Below are 16,310 nucleotides of genomic sequence, written 5' to 3'. Positions count from 1 at the left end.
CAGTATAGAGAGCTGATATTTTTGCTTCAGACTTCAGGCATCATGCAGTCATCTGAACCACTGCTGGTCCCTGTAAGCAGGAAGAGTGCCTATCTCAGTGCCAAGTCATCAGGCTTCTTGTCAAGGCAGTGGGTGTTAGCCTGACCTGAGCTGCCTTTTCATTTTGTTTCAGCTGAGCACTGACTGGGCTAGGGGACAGGGAAGTCACAGTGGGGGCCATGGAAAAGGCAGTTGATTCTTCAACTCAGGCAACCCTGGCGGAGTGGATGAGGTGGAGCTGGCCTTCCTGGAATTGTTGGACCGATTTTCCTGTTGTATTTCACTGTCGACGCTCTCACAGACACACACACAGGACTGTTCCAGCTCTGCCTGCCACCCACCACCTGGTCTGAGTGGCCTGTCTATCATTTTGTGGAAGCCCATCCTCTACATACAGCGATGTTTCTTCAAAAAGAACTAGTGTGCAGTCCGTTGGTGGGTATTCAAGGGGATCTGTCAGAATCTTGAGTGGTGCTCAAAGGGCTCTTAACTGTTTTTTGTTTTCAGCCTGCTTACCAGGCTTCTAGGAATGGATTGCATGATCGAGGATTTCTAGGGGTTTTCTTAACTGTTAAAACAGTGAGACAGAGGTTGCTCTTTTTCATTGCCATGAGTGTCTTTTGCTTGCCTATGTGTGTAGATGAACTTCCAGGAGTATTTAAGCATTCTGTTAAGTAAATTTGGAAGACTGGGTTTCAATTAAAATAACCAGACTGTGTGACCCAGCTCCCAATTTCCCTTAATTTTTGATCATTAAAGCGTTCATATCCCCACAGACATCTGCCATGCTTCCAAATGATTCTTTTCAGGAATGTTCATTCATTATTAGTCAGGTGGCATGGTCAGGCAAGTGTGTGATTATTTTAAAGGATATCCTAGAGATCCAATTACTAAATGTGCATGTGTTACAGGCAGATGTGGAAGTACAGAAAAATGGTTGCTTAATAGTTTGATTTGATTTGCATGAATTTCACCAGGTGAGTGGTTGGTGACATTAAATCCTCCCTAGTTCTCATATCAGGCAAAATAATTTCAGTTGCAACCTGATTCCTCCTAAGTAAAAACAAAGAAGAAATTACAAATTGTTCTAAATGTACCAATTGCTTATTTGAAAACTCCAGCCTAGCATCTTGATGCTAATCTGCTTGTCATCTTTGCTTCGTTCAGTCATTCTGAACCCCTTCAATTTGTTTGGCAGAAATCCATACTTGTCTGTTACCAATTAAATGAATTTAGATGTGCTGACACTTTAAGGGCACATGTAGTGATATTGTAATTTTTGTGTAATGTTCATTACTTGAAAAATGTCACTGGATCACCCTTTTCTCACAGGTTCCTCCTCATTGTAGTATGTTTATGGAAAAAAATTATTTTGTCTGTGTACTGTTCTGTACCATGATAGGAGTGTGAAATTGCCAAATATTGTATCTCCCATTCCCAGTCTTGCAAAATAGTTTCAATTCCAAGGAAATTTCCTTTCTTTCCATCAAGACTACTTTCATTGTCCCTTTTTGGCTCCCCTGCCAGAGTCATAATAACTAAAGTAGGCCTTGGGTAGTATGTTTATTTGGTGTCTTTTATACCTGAATGTTAAATACTAAGCTACCTATTGAATACGCAGAAGTTGAGTGCTTTTATTATGTCATTTAAATTTTATATCCTTAGTGAGTTCACCTTGCATATAGAACCAGTTTCTACTGATGTTATTATATAATTTTCTGGTTTAGGACATTACTCTGAGTGAGAACAAGGTCTTTATGAGCTTAGTCTGTTGTAATCTTAAAAGTGTCAGGTTGATTCCCAGTGTTTCTCATCAGTCATTTTGAGCCGTTCAGAGTCTGCATTCTTCTGATTCATGATAGAAGTACCATTCCACAGCCATCAGAAAGCTATTGCACCTATAGTTCTATAATAAGAAATAGTGTCACACCCAAAGTCCTAAGATCAGTAAGTCAGCTTATCTTTTAATTCTGCCAGGTAATAGGGATAAGAAATGTGTAGCATGTTTCTGAAAAAAAAATACAATTCCTTTGTACCATTTTTTTAGTGTTGCTTGTTGCTCATAATTCTTTTAAGAGCTAAGCTTTCTGAATCCATTTTCACAAGTCTTGGTTTAGCTTTCTATTGGGTTAAGGCAGTGGTTGTATCAGAGAGTTACATTGCAATTCATAACAGTAGCAAAATTACAGTTATGAAGTAGCAACAAAAATAATTTTATGGTTGGGGGTCACCACAATATGAGGAACTCTATTCAAGGGTTGCAGCATTAGGAAAGCTGAGAACTACTGGAAATTTCTTATCTGGGTTGTATTTTGGTAAATGTAAACCTTAGTTTCCATAGTCTAGAGGATATTTGGCAAAGAACCAGATGACGCACCTTGGGAGTCATTTGGGAAGTGGGGGAGAAACACCTGGCATTAACAGTCAATCACAAGTAACCCAGAATTGGTTTTTCCAGGTTGCTTCTTGATCCAGCACCCCATTCATTTATCTGATTGTGGCAATATTCATAGCTGTTCCCGGAGAGATTAAAAGTAAAATTATGCATGCATTGCATGTGTGTGATCTCTATATATTCCAAATTAGGATAACAATAAATAACAATTATGTTTCATGCAGTGTGCAAACATGAGACAGAATATGGGTAGGTGGGGAAAGAAGGTATCATCGCTAGAGGTACCTAATTCCTAGTCTGAATATTTTTTAATGAACATTTAAAATTAAATCTATCTGTGCATGTGTGGTGTGTGTGTGTGTGTGTGTGTGTGTGTGTGTGTGTGTGTGTGTGTGTGTGTGTACATGCACCCATGTATGCTCAGATATGTCTGTGGAGGTCAAAGAACTTGTAAGAGGCTGTTCTCTTTTTTACTGTGCAGGTTCTGAGGATCAGACTTAGGTTTTTAAGGTTAGCAGCAGGTGCCCTTTACACACTGAGCCATCTTCCCAGCACCCTCAGTGTAACTCTTGATCATGAAAGTGAAACTTGCATGGTCTCCTGAGTTTGGTCTTGAACTTTGCAATGAATCGTGCCTTTACAGGGATACTAGGTATTTCCTCGAGGTCTAGGTTATGTTAACTGCATCAAAGTAGAGATCCTGAGAGGCTTCAGAAAATACCATTGTGAAATTCTAACATGCGCTATAGTGCAAGATGATGGCAAGGCTTTTGATCGTGTAGGCTTGGAACTTACATCCTTTGTCTGCATTTATTTCCCAGGTCAATATTATACTTTGCCTTTTACCTCAACAGAGAATAAAAAAGATGAGTCTAATAGGCACAAAAGTCCATCATTAAAGAGTATCTGTCCTGTGGTTCCCCAAACTTCTTTCTTAAAGCCAAACCCCATAGTGGAGGTCCCTGTACCATGCCTCTTGTATGGGAAATTTTCTCCTTCCCTTTATTTTCTCCCATAGCCTAAGCCATAAAAAAGGACAATACTCCACCCCAGGAAAGTTCTCTTTGTGGAATGAATGAGTCGTCAATATAAAAATACCTCATGATGAAGGTGCCTGGAACATATAGGAGCAGTAACTGGCCTTCTGTTCAGGCAACTAACTAGCTGTATTAACCACCTTAACCATCATCTTGTGCCAAGATTTTGTTATCCATCCAGCCCTCTCCACTAGTTCTTTATCCCTTTGTTAATTCATTTCCCTTGATTCTATGAGGTGTATACTCGTGCATTAAGGTTTTATTACCTGTAAGGGTGTATTGGTCACCTGATTCAAGTCACACATTCACAAGAAGCCTACATTTGAGATTGTGAATATTTTCTTCAAAGAAGCTTGTGTGTGTATGTTTGTGTGTGTGTGTGTGTGTGTGTGTGCGCATGTGAATGTGCACATGTGTGCATGCATGTCTGAGCTCATACATCCATGTTTTATCCTTGAATGATTTAGAATACATAGAAATAATAGGATGACTCTCATAATTTAGACTAATGTCTTGTTATTCTGTTGTGTATGAAGAAATATTTTAGTAAATATTTCAATGATTTGCTGAGTAGGATAATTATGTCACTTTGAATTTTTCAGCTTAAAGGGTTACTTTGTAATTATTAAGTGTAAATACTTAACATATGTCACATTGTTTAGATCTGTCTTTTTAAACATTTCCTAGTTATTTAAAATGTAGTTGCCAAATACAATAATGGCCAGGACACTTTTGCCCTCTGAAAGATTCCATTCTCATCTAAAATCTGCACAGAGACAACAAACAATGAAACAAACAAGAAACATCTAGCATGAAACAAAATATTATTTAAGGAAAATGATTTATGCTAGGAAGAAAAACAAAAGCCAATTGCAAAGAATGGCAAATGGTCCCATTTCTTGGGCCTGTGACTTAAGAAGGTAGGAATCTTAAAGATGTCATTTGGAGAAACTTGGGCAGGACTTTAAAAATGGAGATGAGACAGGATGTATAGTCCTGGGCAATAGGGGAACTCCTCTGTTTTATACCATGGAGAGAAATGATATGAAAAAGCTATAGTCCAGGGAGCAAGTTATAAGCAATAAACTCAAGGAGGAAAGATCAGGACTAAATCACTCTTGGAGCTGGAGGGTGACTCAGTGGTTAAGAATGCTTGCTGCTCTTCTAAAGGGCAAAAATTTATCTCTCAGTACCTATGTCAGGCAGCCTATAGTGGCCTATAATTTCAGCTCCAGAGGCTTCAATGTCTTCTTCTGGCCTCTGAGTGCTCTTGAACTCAGGTGTACATACCCACACATTGATGCATGCACGCAAATTAATAAAAATAAATCTTTGAAAAAGAAGTAAAAGGAAAAGAGTGTGTTTTCTTTTTGAGGGGAGGGTGATGGTCTAAAATTGTAGCAGAGTGAGTCTGGATCAGCCTACAGTCACAGAAAACAGGAAAAAAGAAACCAATGCATGGAGTGCACATTTCTTACACAATGCTTTGACTTTTGGAGAGGGAGAATGTCTTTGTACTGATGTTATATTATTTTGTAACAAACCTAATAGCCTTTAATACTACACATCCACTCTTATATAGTTTCAGAAGTCTGAAATCACATACGAATTTGCCTATTTGTCAAAGTATCTACAGAGTTCTGTAGGAGGTAGGATGCCATTCATTTTCATTCTTCTATCACCAGCTTTTAGACTAGCATCTTTTAGTGTAGCTTGTAGTATTCTCCTATGTCTTCAAACCAGCCATGTTGGTCTAGCTTTGCTCACATCACTCTGCCTTTGGCTTCCATTTGCTTCTATCACTTTTAAAAATTCTTTTGACACTTTCGTGTCTCTTGAATAATCCTGAATAATCTCCTTATTGCAAAATTAGCTTCTTGGGCCTAATTATTGCTGCAACTTTAATATTTTCTCCTTTATCTATCGTTACATACAGGTATAGTTTGTAGACATCTTTGGGACTATTACTGTGCCTTCTCCACAGAAGAAGGACTAGGAAATGTTGCAGGTTTCTCCTTTTGAGGGTAGAGAATGAAGCACTTTAGGAGATACCTGTAGAAAAGACAGGTTGGGGAAGGAGATCAATAAGTTCCCTGAGAGTTGCTTTCTGATTCTGCAGTTACAGACCACGAAGCTGAGGCTTGTGAACACTGAAGTGACAACCCAGGAAAATGGTGCTTGAGACTTAAGTCTAAAAATCACTTTCACAGAAAGTGACCATGAAATGAGTTTGCACACTGGCTTACCTTTTGGAAGGAAGGACACAACATTAGAACACTCCAGGGCTTTGATGAACAGAAAGAAGTCAGCAGCAGGAGAGAGAGAGAGAGAGAGAGAGAGAGAGAGAGAGAGAGAGAGAGAGAGACTGACTTGAGAAGGATAATTGCAGTGTTATTCAGAAGGAGAGGGCCATATCTGAAGAAGGAAAAAGTGGACCATTATTCATCTTATTCTTTTATCCACAAAACCTCCATTTATTTGCTTTCTATTGTGAAGAACTGCTTTCAGTGGTAAATGCATTTCTTGAGAAGAGCCCGGGCTTATGAGGTTTCACTGAACTGTATCACTAATGACAATCTTGCTTTTGGATATGATTAGAATGGCTGCTAGAATTGTAGGGCACATCTGTGGACTCATGCTCAAGGACATGCAGGCAGCTTATATACAGCTTGTTAAATGTCCTACCTTATTTTTTTTTACTATTTTTTCAACTCTTTTTGCTTACTATTCTGCCCTGTTATATATAATTCAACGGCAGGCAGGCAAAGGTGTGAATGCTGAATTACTGCTATTCTCAGTCTGTTGCAAGGAGTTCTCATAATATCACTTCCTTCTTCTGAATAAAGACCAATGAGCCCATTCATTAAAATGTTGAGCTATAGAATTTCCTGATAACAATATACACGTGTGACTTCCTTCTATTGTACTAAATTCTAAGAAGCTAGCTAAAAAATTGAACCGTGAAGGTTAGGCAAAACAAAAACAAAAAAACAAAAAACACAAAAAACACAAAAAACACAAAACAAAACAAAAGAAACATAACATTTTATTTTGCACAAATCCTACCCAATCCCCCACTAGCTTGTGGATGATCCTTGCTCAATTTTTGAAAATTCCCTCACCCTTTACCCTGAGCAAACTGTCCTGTTCCTTTTCCCTCTTGTACTCTGCCTTTGAGTTTCCTATTTTATTATGTTACTTAACATTTTATTTTCATTTTTAGATATATTTTATGTGCATGAGTGTTTTGCATGCATATGTATCTGTGGACTGCATTCATGGCTAGCACATGTGGAGGTGAGATGAGGACATTGTGACCCTCCATGCAGGTGCTGGGACCTGAAACCAGGTTTTCTGCAAAAAGCAGCAAGTGCTCCTAACTGTGGAGCCATCTCTTGTGCTCTACAATTTCCCCACCCCATCTCTAATGAACAGTTAAGTCACCAAGGCAAAGGCAAGGTACCTAAGCCTACTGCAGAACCAAGTGCATGGAAAAACATTAATATTTTATTAAAGAATAAATAATATTTTAATCTCTGTAGATATTTTAAAGAAAGATACAAAATGAGGCAGACTAATTTCTTGGAGAAGGAAATTACATATGTAGATATTATTTAGTAATAAAGATGATATGTAGCAACTTCTGTGGAATTTACTATAGTTATAAACTCAGAAACCCTCCCTTTTTGGAATTATGTGACTCAAAGACTTAAAAATTTGGCTGAACTTCATTTGTCACATCTAGCTACCTTCTCAGCACTTAATTCAATTAACTATTTATAGTGTAGACATTTGCCCAAAACACCATGTGGAGAAGAACTATGGCAATAAAAGGAAAAGATTCAGATCTGAGCAGCTGCTATTAAATCATTCCTACATGAATTGCCCCAAGCACTGAACTCACATCTTTTCCATTGATGTCAGGGTGAAATCCCATTGCACATAACTTGCTGTTAACACGGGGCATGCACTCACTTGTCCAGCTCTGGCTTCTCTACCTTTCCTCTTGTTCTCCACCTGACATTTTATTCATACATTCCTGCTGGTGAGTTTTATTTTATTTTCTGACCAGATGAGTGTATATCTCGTCTCTAAAGATAAGATCTGCAGGTGGACTCTGGCTCATTATCTGCTTTTTAAAATGCAGTTGTATTAGAGCCTAGCTATGCTCATTCCTTTCGGTATTCTTTATGCTAATTTTTGCAATGCATATCCCATGGCCACAAAAAAAATCTTTATTGCCCTGCCATTTATATAGAAAGCTGGCTGACTTCTATGTTAGTGATTGACAGATCCTTAGAGGAAAGAGTTGTGCCTTATTCACCTAGCTTCAGTACATTAGAGTTGAAGAAATCAATAAGTGCTCGAGTTTACTCTACATTCCATTTTTCTAGCTATTTCTGACACAACCTGCAAAGGGAAAGAAAAATCTCTGGCTTCATAAAGCACTGTCTAGTGCTAGAGATATTAGAGGGAGATAACAATAAGCAAAGTAATAGAATCTGTTAGCAATAGAGATATAGAGAACAACAGACTGAGATAAAGCAAGGGTTTCCATAGTGGGTGGGTAGTTATGGTGGTGGTGGGGCAATTAGTTTTATGTAGGTTCAGCTAAGGTAACTGTAGAGCCGGGAGTCACGTGTTTCTAAAGACTGTATGGGCTGAGTAGGAGAGATGGGATGCGTATGGCATATCTGTGGATTGACAAGGGATCCATTTGCCAAGAGCAGAACAAGAAAGGAGTAGCGTGGGAGGAAATGAGCTCACTGTCTGTCTGTTTTCTAGGGCTGTTTTTATTGTGGTGAATTTCCATTTGACTGACATGGGAAGTCCCTGGAGGGAAGAGCAGAAGAGAGGCAGAATCTTTCATGTTTTAACAGGTTCTGTAGCTGCTGGGTGGAAAAATAGGCTATAAGGAAACAGGAAAGAATGAGAAGAAGCCATGAAAGCATTTAGAAAGTTCTTGTGATAAGCCTAGTATAAGGTGATGATGGCTTGGATCATGATAATAAAGATAGGGTGATGACAGCACAAGGTTCTGCCTTCTTGGACCAGCTTAGTACCTAGCATAAGTAGCCCTCTTTTGAATAGGTGAATAAAATATCAGCATTCCCATTGGGCTGCACAGTAGAAGCACCCTTGGGAATTTCGATGGTACTACTATTAGAACTCTGACACTTCCACTAAACAGATAGTCATCATGCAATGTTTATCTTTTGCTGTTCTGGTTTATTTCAGTATTTCACTTACTATAATATCCTCTGTTTGCATGCATATTGCTGCACATGATAGAATTCCATTTTTCTGACCAAGTAGTATTTCATCATGTATATATACTGCATTTGTTTATCTGTTCATCATTTGAACACTTAGGTTCTTCCCATAACATGGCTACTGTGAATCATGTCACGGCAAATGTAGGAGTGCAAATGTCTCTTTAACATACTTATTTTACTTCTGAATTATATGAAAATGCTCTCTTAAGTTTTAATAAATTAAAGCATCTATTTTTGTTTATACATGTTTCATGTGCATCAATGCATCTTTGTGTAATCACATGTATGTAGGCAGACTAATGTGTACATGCTTGTGGAACCCTGAGTTTTCATTGGGACTCTTCCCTGATTGCTCTTTACCTTATTCATTAGTGCAAGGGACGAACCCATAGTTCTGGCTAACTAGCTTTGTCAGAGGTATTCCCTATCTCTGTCTCCCATGCACTGGGATTACAGATGACTTCCATGCCCATCTAGCATTTATGTGCATTCTGGGAATTGGTATTCCAGTGTTTGTATTATATGCTACTTGTTACATGACAGATGATTTACCACTTTCAGTGTTTTGCTTTTTTTTAAATGTTTGTCAACACTGGTTTTTGTTGTTTTGTTTTGTTTCATGTATTGGCTTATGATATGGTACCATCAAAATAAATGCAAATACTGTATATTGTAAACGAATTAAATGAAAGTGAGAATTAGATGAATATGAGTAGGCTCTGCATGATGGTGTGCTCCTATGATAGTGCCTTGTTCCTATGATCCCAACATTCAGGAGACAGAGGCAATAATATTGTTTGCAGCCAGCCTGTAATATATAGCAAGATCCTGTCTCAAAATAAAGAACGTATTGACATAAGAAAATAACATAATTAATGATAACCAGCATGTAACAAAGCCTAGGAAAAGCCTACATTTTTCCTTTTGATTTTTATGCTTCTGATAGAAAAGAAAAAATATGACAAGGAGAAAATTTTCTACCCACAATTAATCAAAGTCTTGCCCAATAGGCCAAACATTTTCATTTCTTCAGAGCCATCTATAGGTACAATGGACTGGGCCCCAGGGAGGATGGTTACATGTTTTTTTTTAATAAGAGTAGCTTTTGGCTTTACATTGTAGACTGTGGGATGATGGGCAAGTACTCAGTATTTCAAATTGCAGCCATTCCTTTATTCTGTAGTAAATATAATTGATAGTTGCAGGTCATCACTGAGCAGATCATTTCTTCTACTCTTTAGCAGGCCCAGGACATACTTTATAATCTCTACTGGTCTTCTTTCATTTGGCAGTGAGCTGACATTGTTTCAGCAAAGCAATGCACCCTTCATATTTCAGACGGATGTTATTTCACAAAAGGTCACCTGATCCAGAAAGCCTGCATTTTGTATAGAAGTGGAGGTGTGAATACAATTGACTGATTGTCAGAATCACTATACACAGCTTTGGAAGTGAAGCCTTCCCATAAACCCAACTGAGAACTTTCTACCCTTGTCAGTGATTTGAACCTCCTGACCTGGTAAACTGCACCATTCTCCCACAGCTTGCAGCGGGCTGCTGCTAATATGCCAGGCAGAATTCTACAGTCCTCTCTACTAATGGCCTGGAAAGGGAGAAGGTTCAAAAGAGGCTTAGTTCCCAGGCCTGCTAATGAGCATGAGGCCTCTTCACCCTAATGAACTGGTGCTTGTGTGGGATTCTTTATCATCTCCTTTTGAAGGGAAGGCAGGCAGGAGTTCACAAAGCAACGAGGTATTTATGGGAAAGGAAACGTTCAGCTGGGCCACCCGAAGGTGGCCTGGAGGGGAGCAACAGAGCTGGCAGAGGTCATGACTGGGCCAGCAGGGTTGTGAGTGTGAGACAAAACCTCTTGCCAGCCAGACCTGTTGCTGGCAACAGTGACCAGCCTGAGATAAGATATTTTGGGCCAAATGGGGTTGCACTGGGGTTATTGTTACAACTTATCAAATGTATGTGATAATATTACTTATCAGCGTTTCAGCCTTCAGAAAGGCTACCACATAGTTTTCTAATTTCTGTCTGCATCCCAAATCCCACTTCTGGATTAATCAATACACGAGCAATGAGCATATGCCAAAAATATTGCCTCTACCATGAGCGTCTTGTGAAAAATCCATAGGTTTTATCCTCAAGAATGTCTTGAGCAATGATGTTCTGAATCTAAACATGATTTTTTCTTCTGAAATGTATGCATTTCAGTTCATATATGCTTCATGTTCATCTCTATAACAAGTACATCTGTACAATTGAAAATCCTGCCCTGCCGTTACAAACTGATAGTCTTTGAAAATACGTATACATTAATATTCACGCTCACAAATTCAGAGTTGTGAATGACATTATTTCATTAACAAGTTTTTGCATTTTAATGAAAGGGAAAATTTGTTCGTGATGTAAGATTACTCTGATCGTACGCCAATTATAGAGGCTGCAGTTTCAGTCACTTACTAGATTAGAGTTAGACCTTTTAAAGCCCAAAGCTGTAAAAACTATAAACAAACAGCAATAAACATTACAAAAAGAAAGCTGCCACTTTCAACAATCAGAAATTTGAGAAAATGATAGGCTCCTGTTTTATTTTGTTTTGTTTTTTCTGTTTGTTTTGTTTTGTTTTGTTTTTATCATTTGCCCCCAATAAAGACAGATGTTTGGAACATACACATAATTTCCCTTCCATGACCTGTGTTTGGAATTACTATGAGATGCATTTGAAGCTGACAGCCCCAGTCCCCTCCACCCCCACCCCCCCCACCCCTGCCCGCTGACCCCTCATGCTTAATCCAATCTTACATTCTGTTTCCAGATAGCTGATCAGCTTCCTTGGATTTTGCTGATGACCCCGGAGAGTTTTGCCTGAAGATGGAAACACTGGAGTCGGAGCTGACCTGTCCTATTTGTCTGGAGCTTTTTGAGGACCCTCTCCTGCTTCCCTGTGCACATAGCCTCTGTTTCAACTGTGCCCACCGCATCCTGGTCTCTCACTGTGCCACCAACGAGCCTGTGGAGTCCATCAACGCCTTCCAGTGCCCCACCTGCCGGCATGTCATCACGCTCAGCCAGCGAGGTCTAGACGGGCTCAAGCGCAACGTCACCTTACAAAACATCATTGACAGGTTTCAGAAAGCATCCGTGAGTGGGCCCAATTCTCCCAGTGAGACCCGCAGGGAGCGGGCCTTTGACGCCAACACCATGTCTTCTGCCGAGAAAGTTCTCTGCCAGTTCTGTGACCAGGATCCTGCCCAGGATGCTGTGAAGACCTGTGTTACTTGCGAAGTGTCCTACTGTGATGAGTGCCTGAAAGCCACTCATCCGAATAAGAAGCCCTTTACAGGCCATCGTCTGATTGAGCCAATCCCGGACTCGCATATCCGGGGGCTAATGTGCTTGGAGCATGAGGATGAGAAGGTGAATATGTACTGTGTGACCGATGACCAGTTAATCTGTGCCTTGTGTAAACTGGTTGGGCGGCACCGCGATCATCAGGTGGCAGCTTTGAGTGAGCGCTATGACAAATTGAAGGTTAGTCCGATCCGCCTTAAGCCAACCCCTTTCTGCCAGCAAATGTCATGGAAATAAGAAGTGTATTCACTGCTAGCTACATGGCAGGTGAAGGATTTCTCTTCACCTTTGTTGTCTGATTAGTTGTAGCATGTTTTTGGCAGGATATAAATGTTACACAATGAGGGTATCTTGTAAAAGTTGACTGCTGCTTGTAATTTTAGTGTTGTCAAGGTGAGGGCAAATTCTAAAATCTGGATCATTTTCAACTCTTACTGTTTTCTGGATCATTTTCAATGTCTGCAGTTGTTACAAAGAGAGGAGATAGAGACAGCATGGGGCAGGAGAAGGAACGGTGAGAAAAAGAGAAAAAGGAATATAAAAAAATCTATCATTTGAGCATTTACAGACATTTATTTTCTTCACTCTTGCAGGAAAAAGTAATTTACTCACATTGGACCTTTATCTAGTTACTATACAAACAAAAGACCAGAAAGAAGAATGTGTGTAGCAAATGTCTGTACCAAATGTGGGATTTTAGAGGACATGTGACCTCCTTGTGTAAATGATATTCAGCTTATTGGTGAACTATCATGTTCTGACAGTCTCGGGTTTCATGAAAGCATTCCTGCCTGTATAAGCTTCTTTTATTCAGCCAGTTTACAGGCAAGACTGTCTGAATTCCATCCACTTCTAGTATGAAATTATCCAAATTACAGCTTGGGGAATAGTAATTAACATGGTTATATGTTAAGTTAAAAAAATACTCTCTAAATAAGGTTAGAAAGCTGCAGGGAAGAAATAAAAAAAAGTCTCCTGATGTCTATTCAACTTCGGTTGACAGTGGGCCTAATTATTGCAAACATGACTGAGAGAGTTTGTGTGAAGTATTATGTTCATCAGCTAATTTTTAGATCACAAGACACTAATTAAAAGAAAAAGAGGTATAAGTTAAAAGTGCTAAGTAAATATATACTGAAGTCCCTCCTCTCAGGAAAAACAGAGCAACTTGTTGAACAAACAAAATTAATCAGATGATCCAAAGAGTATCATTGCTCAAAGAATAACATCACCTTTAACAAACGGTTCCTATTGCCTTCTCCTAATGCTAATGACTGCTTATATTTACTTAGGCTACATAGGTGATTTCACCATGGTGAAGATTAACGAACCACATCTGGGATTCAGCGTTGTGATTGTTTGACACAATGAGGGAACTTGACATGCTAAGGGAAATCCCTGCTTCTAAATGTGATGAGGGAAGCGAACGCAGTACACGCACAGATCCTTCACTTCAAATGTCCAAGGAACGAGTGGCTGCAATCCATCTTTTTACCATATAGGGAAGTTTGCCACAAGAATGTAGGTAACACAGTCAAGGGAGGATAGGCACACATTACATTTTCCTGCATTGCCCAGCGGTAGAGAAAAGTACCACCAACGTGTTTGACAGGGAAAAGGAGTGTGCAGGAAATTACAACAAAGTCAATCGTTCAAAATTCCAGATAGCTGTTAGCTTGTGTAATCTGAGATGATTTCTTTTTAACCTTTCTTGTGCTTAGGAGGTATGTCCTTTGGAATGCTTGAATAGAGATCTCTGGTCTTCCTTTCCTTTTTGTCCTTTATCAAGAAAAAGTTCTTTTCATTAGATTAAGGGCTGTTTGTTAGAACACCATCATCATCATGAGGCTGCGTATTCAACAGCTTCCAGGCTGGTTATTTGTATCTGGTAGTCAAATTCTGCTCAGTGTCCATTTGCTGTCACAGCACGGTCATTACTTATTTACATAACGTCTTCACATTTATGAGGAGATACTGCAGTAGCCCTTTCTGTGATGAAAATGCAAGTCTTCAGTCATAAGTTCAGTACATTTGGCTAATCAAGCTTATGGATTACCAGACCTTGATATTGTTATGGGGAGGGCCTGACAATTAACAGTGTTGTATATTTTATTTTCTAATCACAGAAATATAGGCATATATTAACAACCTCTAAGGCACCGAAACACATGTGCAGGTATTTAACAAAATATGTTTATGATCAATTATTTGCAGCTATTCCATGAAATGTGCTTTTAAGCATTTGCATGGATAACATACCAGCAGAACATGTTTGTTCAGGAACATGGCGTTCATGTCAGAAAAAAAAATCATAAATATATAGGGCATTTTGGAGGTGATGATCTTAGTCATCACAGACTGGTAAATATGTGTACTTTCTTGTTTTATCTAAACCTAGTAAAATACAAATGCTGATTTTACAAAATGAATTAATAGCATAATGAAGAGAAGTAACCAAGGATCTGTATCTTTCAGTAGTTATTACGTTGTCCGAAAAAGTAAATTGTGCTCTGTGGGATTTCATATTGATACATATTGTGCTGATATGATTGCAAAGAATAATTATTTTCTTTAATAACCTAAATTTTGGGGATCATTATAATTATACTAGATTTCCATATAAAAGGTGTATGAAATGAAATGTAGCTGGGCATGGTAGGCCATGCCTTTAATTCCACCATTCAAGAGGCAAAAGGCATGTGCATATCTATGAACTGAAGGTCATCCTGGTCTTCATAGTGAGATGTAGGCAGGCAAAGGTTATATATTGAAACTGTATCTTAAAAAGTAAAACAAAACAAAAGCAGAAATGAAATGTGACTCTGTGCATTAACATCTTTATCTGAAGCACAAAAGATAAAATACCATAAAATTTCAACATATAGAATTCATAGATGTAAAATCTTCCACATTTCCTTAGAGACCTTGTCTCAGAAACTAAAAATATTAAAGATCCTTCAGATCATTTGAAAGAGTGTCATGCCATCAGTTTGTTCCTTTTAGGGACTATACTTGGTAAATGCTTATGAGATAGGGAAACGATGAGAAAATTAAACTCACAATTCCTAAATTCTGTTGTTTAAAGTAACAAGTGAAGTCTCCATGTCAAATGCAACCTCTAAGTGAGACACATCAAAACATGGACATTTAAAATAATCATTTTAATTGAATCTTAAGAAGCCCTCCAGTGCTACATACTCTACTTAAAAACTGGATTTGTGAACCACATAACTGACATATAAGAGAGATTAATAATGTATTCTAGAGTTTCCAAGAAATTACAGTGAAGTAATTCCTCTCTTACTGTGCACACATAACACACTGTGCCTCTTGTTTCTTGACTCAAGTTGCACTTATGAAAATATGCCAACAGAGAAAATTGACCTTTCAATGTCTTTCAAGCAAGCTCACACTGAAGCTTGAAACTGCTTTTGCTATGCTCACTTTAAAGGCTGGCGGTGGGAGTTTCTTCATGAAGCATAGCTTTCAGTGGATCAAACCACTGAGATTTCAATTGATTCTTCCAAAAGTTCACATTAAAGCTCAATTTTATGTAACACTATGCATATGGAGTCGGAGATAGGGAATTTTGCTCTTAGGTTTGTTTGTCTATTTATTTATTTATTTAGGAGATAGGGTCTTACCGTGAAGCCTTGACTTGCCTGATACTTATTATAAAGCCCAAGTTGGAGCTGAATTCTCAGCAGTTCTTGTGCCTAGATGGGGTTCTATGTTTGAAAATCTTTCCCAATTTACAACAATGGTGTGAGGTGATACTGAGCTACAGACTGTTTTCTTTCTTTCTTTTTTTTCTTGGCATTTCTATGACATATTTCTGCTATAAAATAGTAATATTGCCAGGCCTGGTTGCACAGACCTGTAATCCTACTTACTCTAGAGCACTGGTTCTCAGCTTTCCTAAAACTGTAATATTTTAATACAGCTCCTCATGATGTGGTGATCACCAACCAAAAAATTATTTCGTTGATACTTCATAACTGTTACTGTGCTACTACTATGTGTTATACTCTAAGTATCTAATAGAGAAGATGTATGATATGCAACCCCCAAAGAGGACTTGACTCATAGGATGAGAACTGCTGCCTCTAGAGACTGAGCCAGGAGGATATTAAGGGTTCAAGGCCAGCCAGGGCAACATAATTTGTGACACACTCTTTCAAACTAAGAGCTAAAAGACAGGAC

The 16,310-nt window shown here is 38.7% G+C and overlaps 1 protein-coding gene across 6 annotated transcripts in view; it reads left to right on the top strand.

Annotated features, from left to right (window-relative positions):
• Mid1 (midline 1) overlaps positions 1-16,310 on the top strand; it is a 374,802-nt gene that overhangs the window by 242,831 nt on the left and 115,661 nt on the right. For 4 of the 6 annotated variants that reach the window (XM_017602142.3, XM_039099997.2, XM_017602143.3 and 1 more), the window contains exon 2: positions 11,572-12,287. In XM_017602142.3, the coding sequence (XP_017457631.1) occupies positions 11,628-12,287 (660 nt within the window). In that variant the 5' untranslated portion in view covers positions 11,572-11,627. 6 annotated transcript variants of the gene reach the window in all.

This window comes from Rattus norvegicus, chromosome X, assembly GCF_036323735.1.
Source record: "Rattus norvegicus strain BN/NHsdMcwi chromosome X, GRCr8, whole genome shotgun sequence".
Lineage (NCBI taxonomy): Eukaryota > Metazoa > Chordata > Mammalia > Rodentia > Muridae > Rattus > Rattus norvegicus.
The sequence above is the reverse complement of the archived record's forward strand: the minus strand, read 5'-3'. Positions and strand labels throughout refer to the sequence as shown.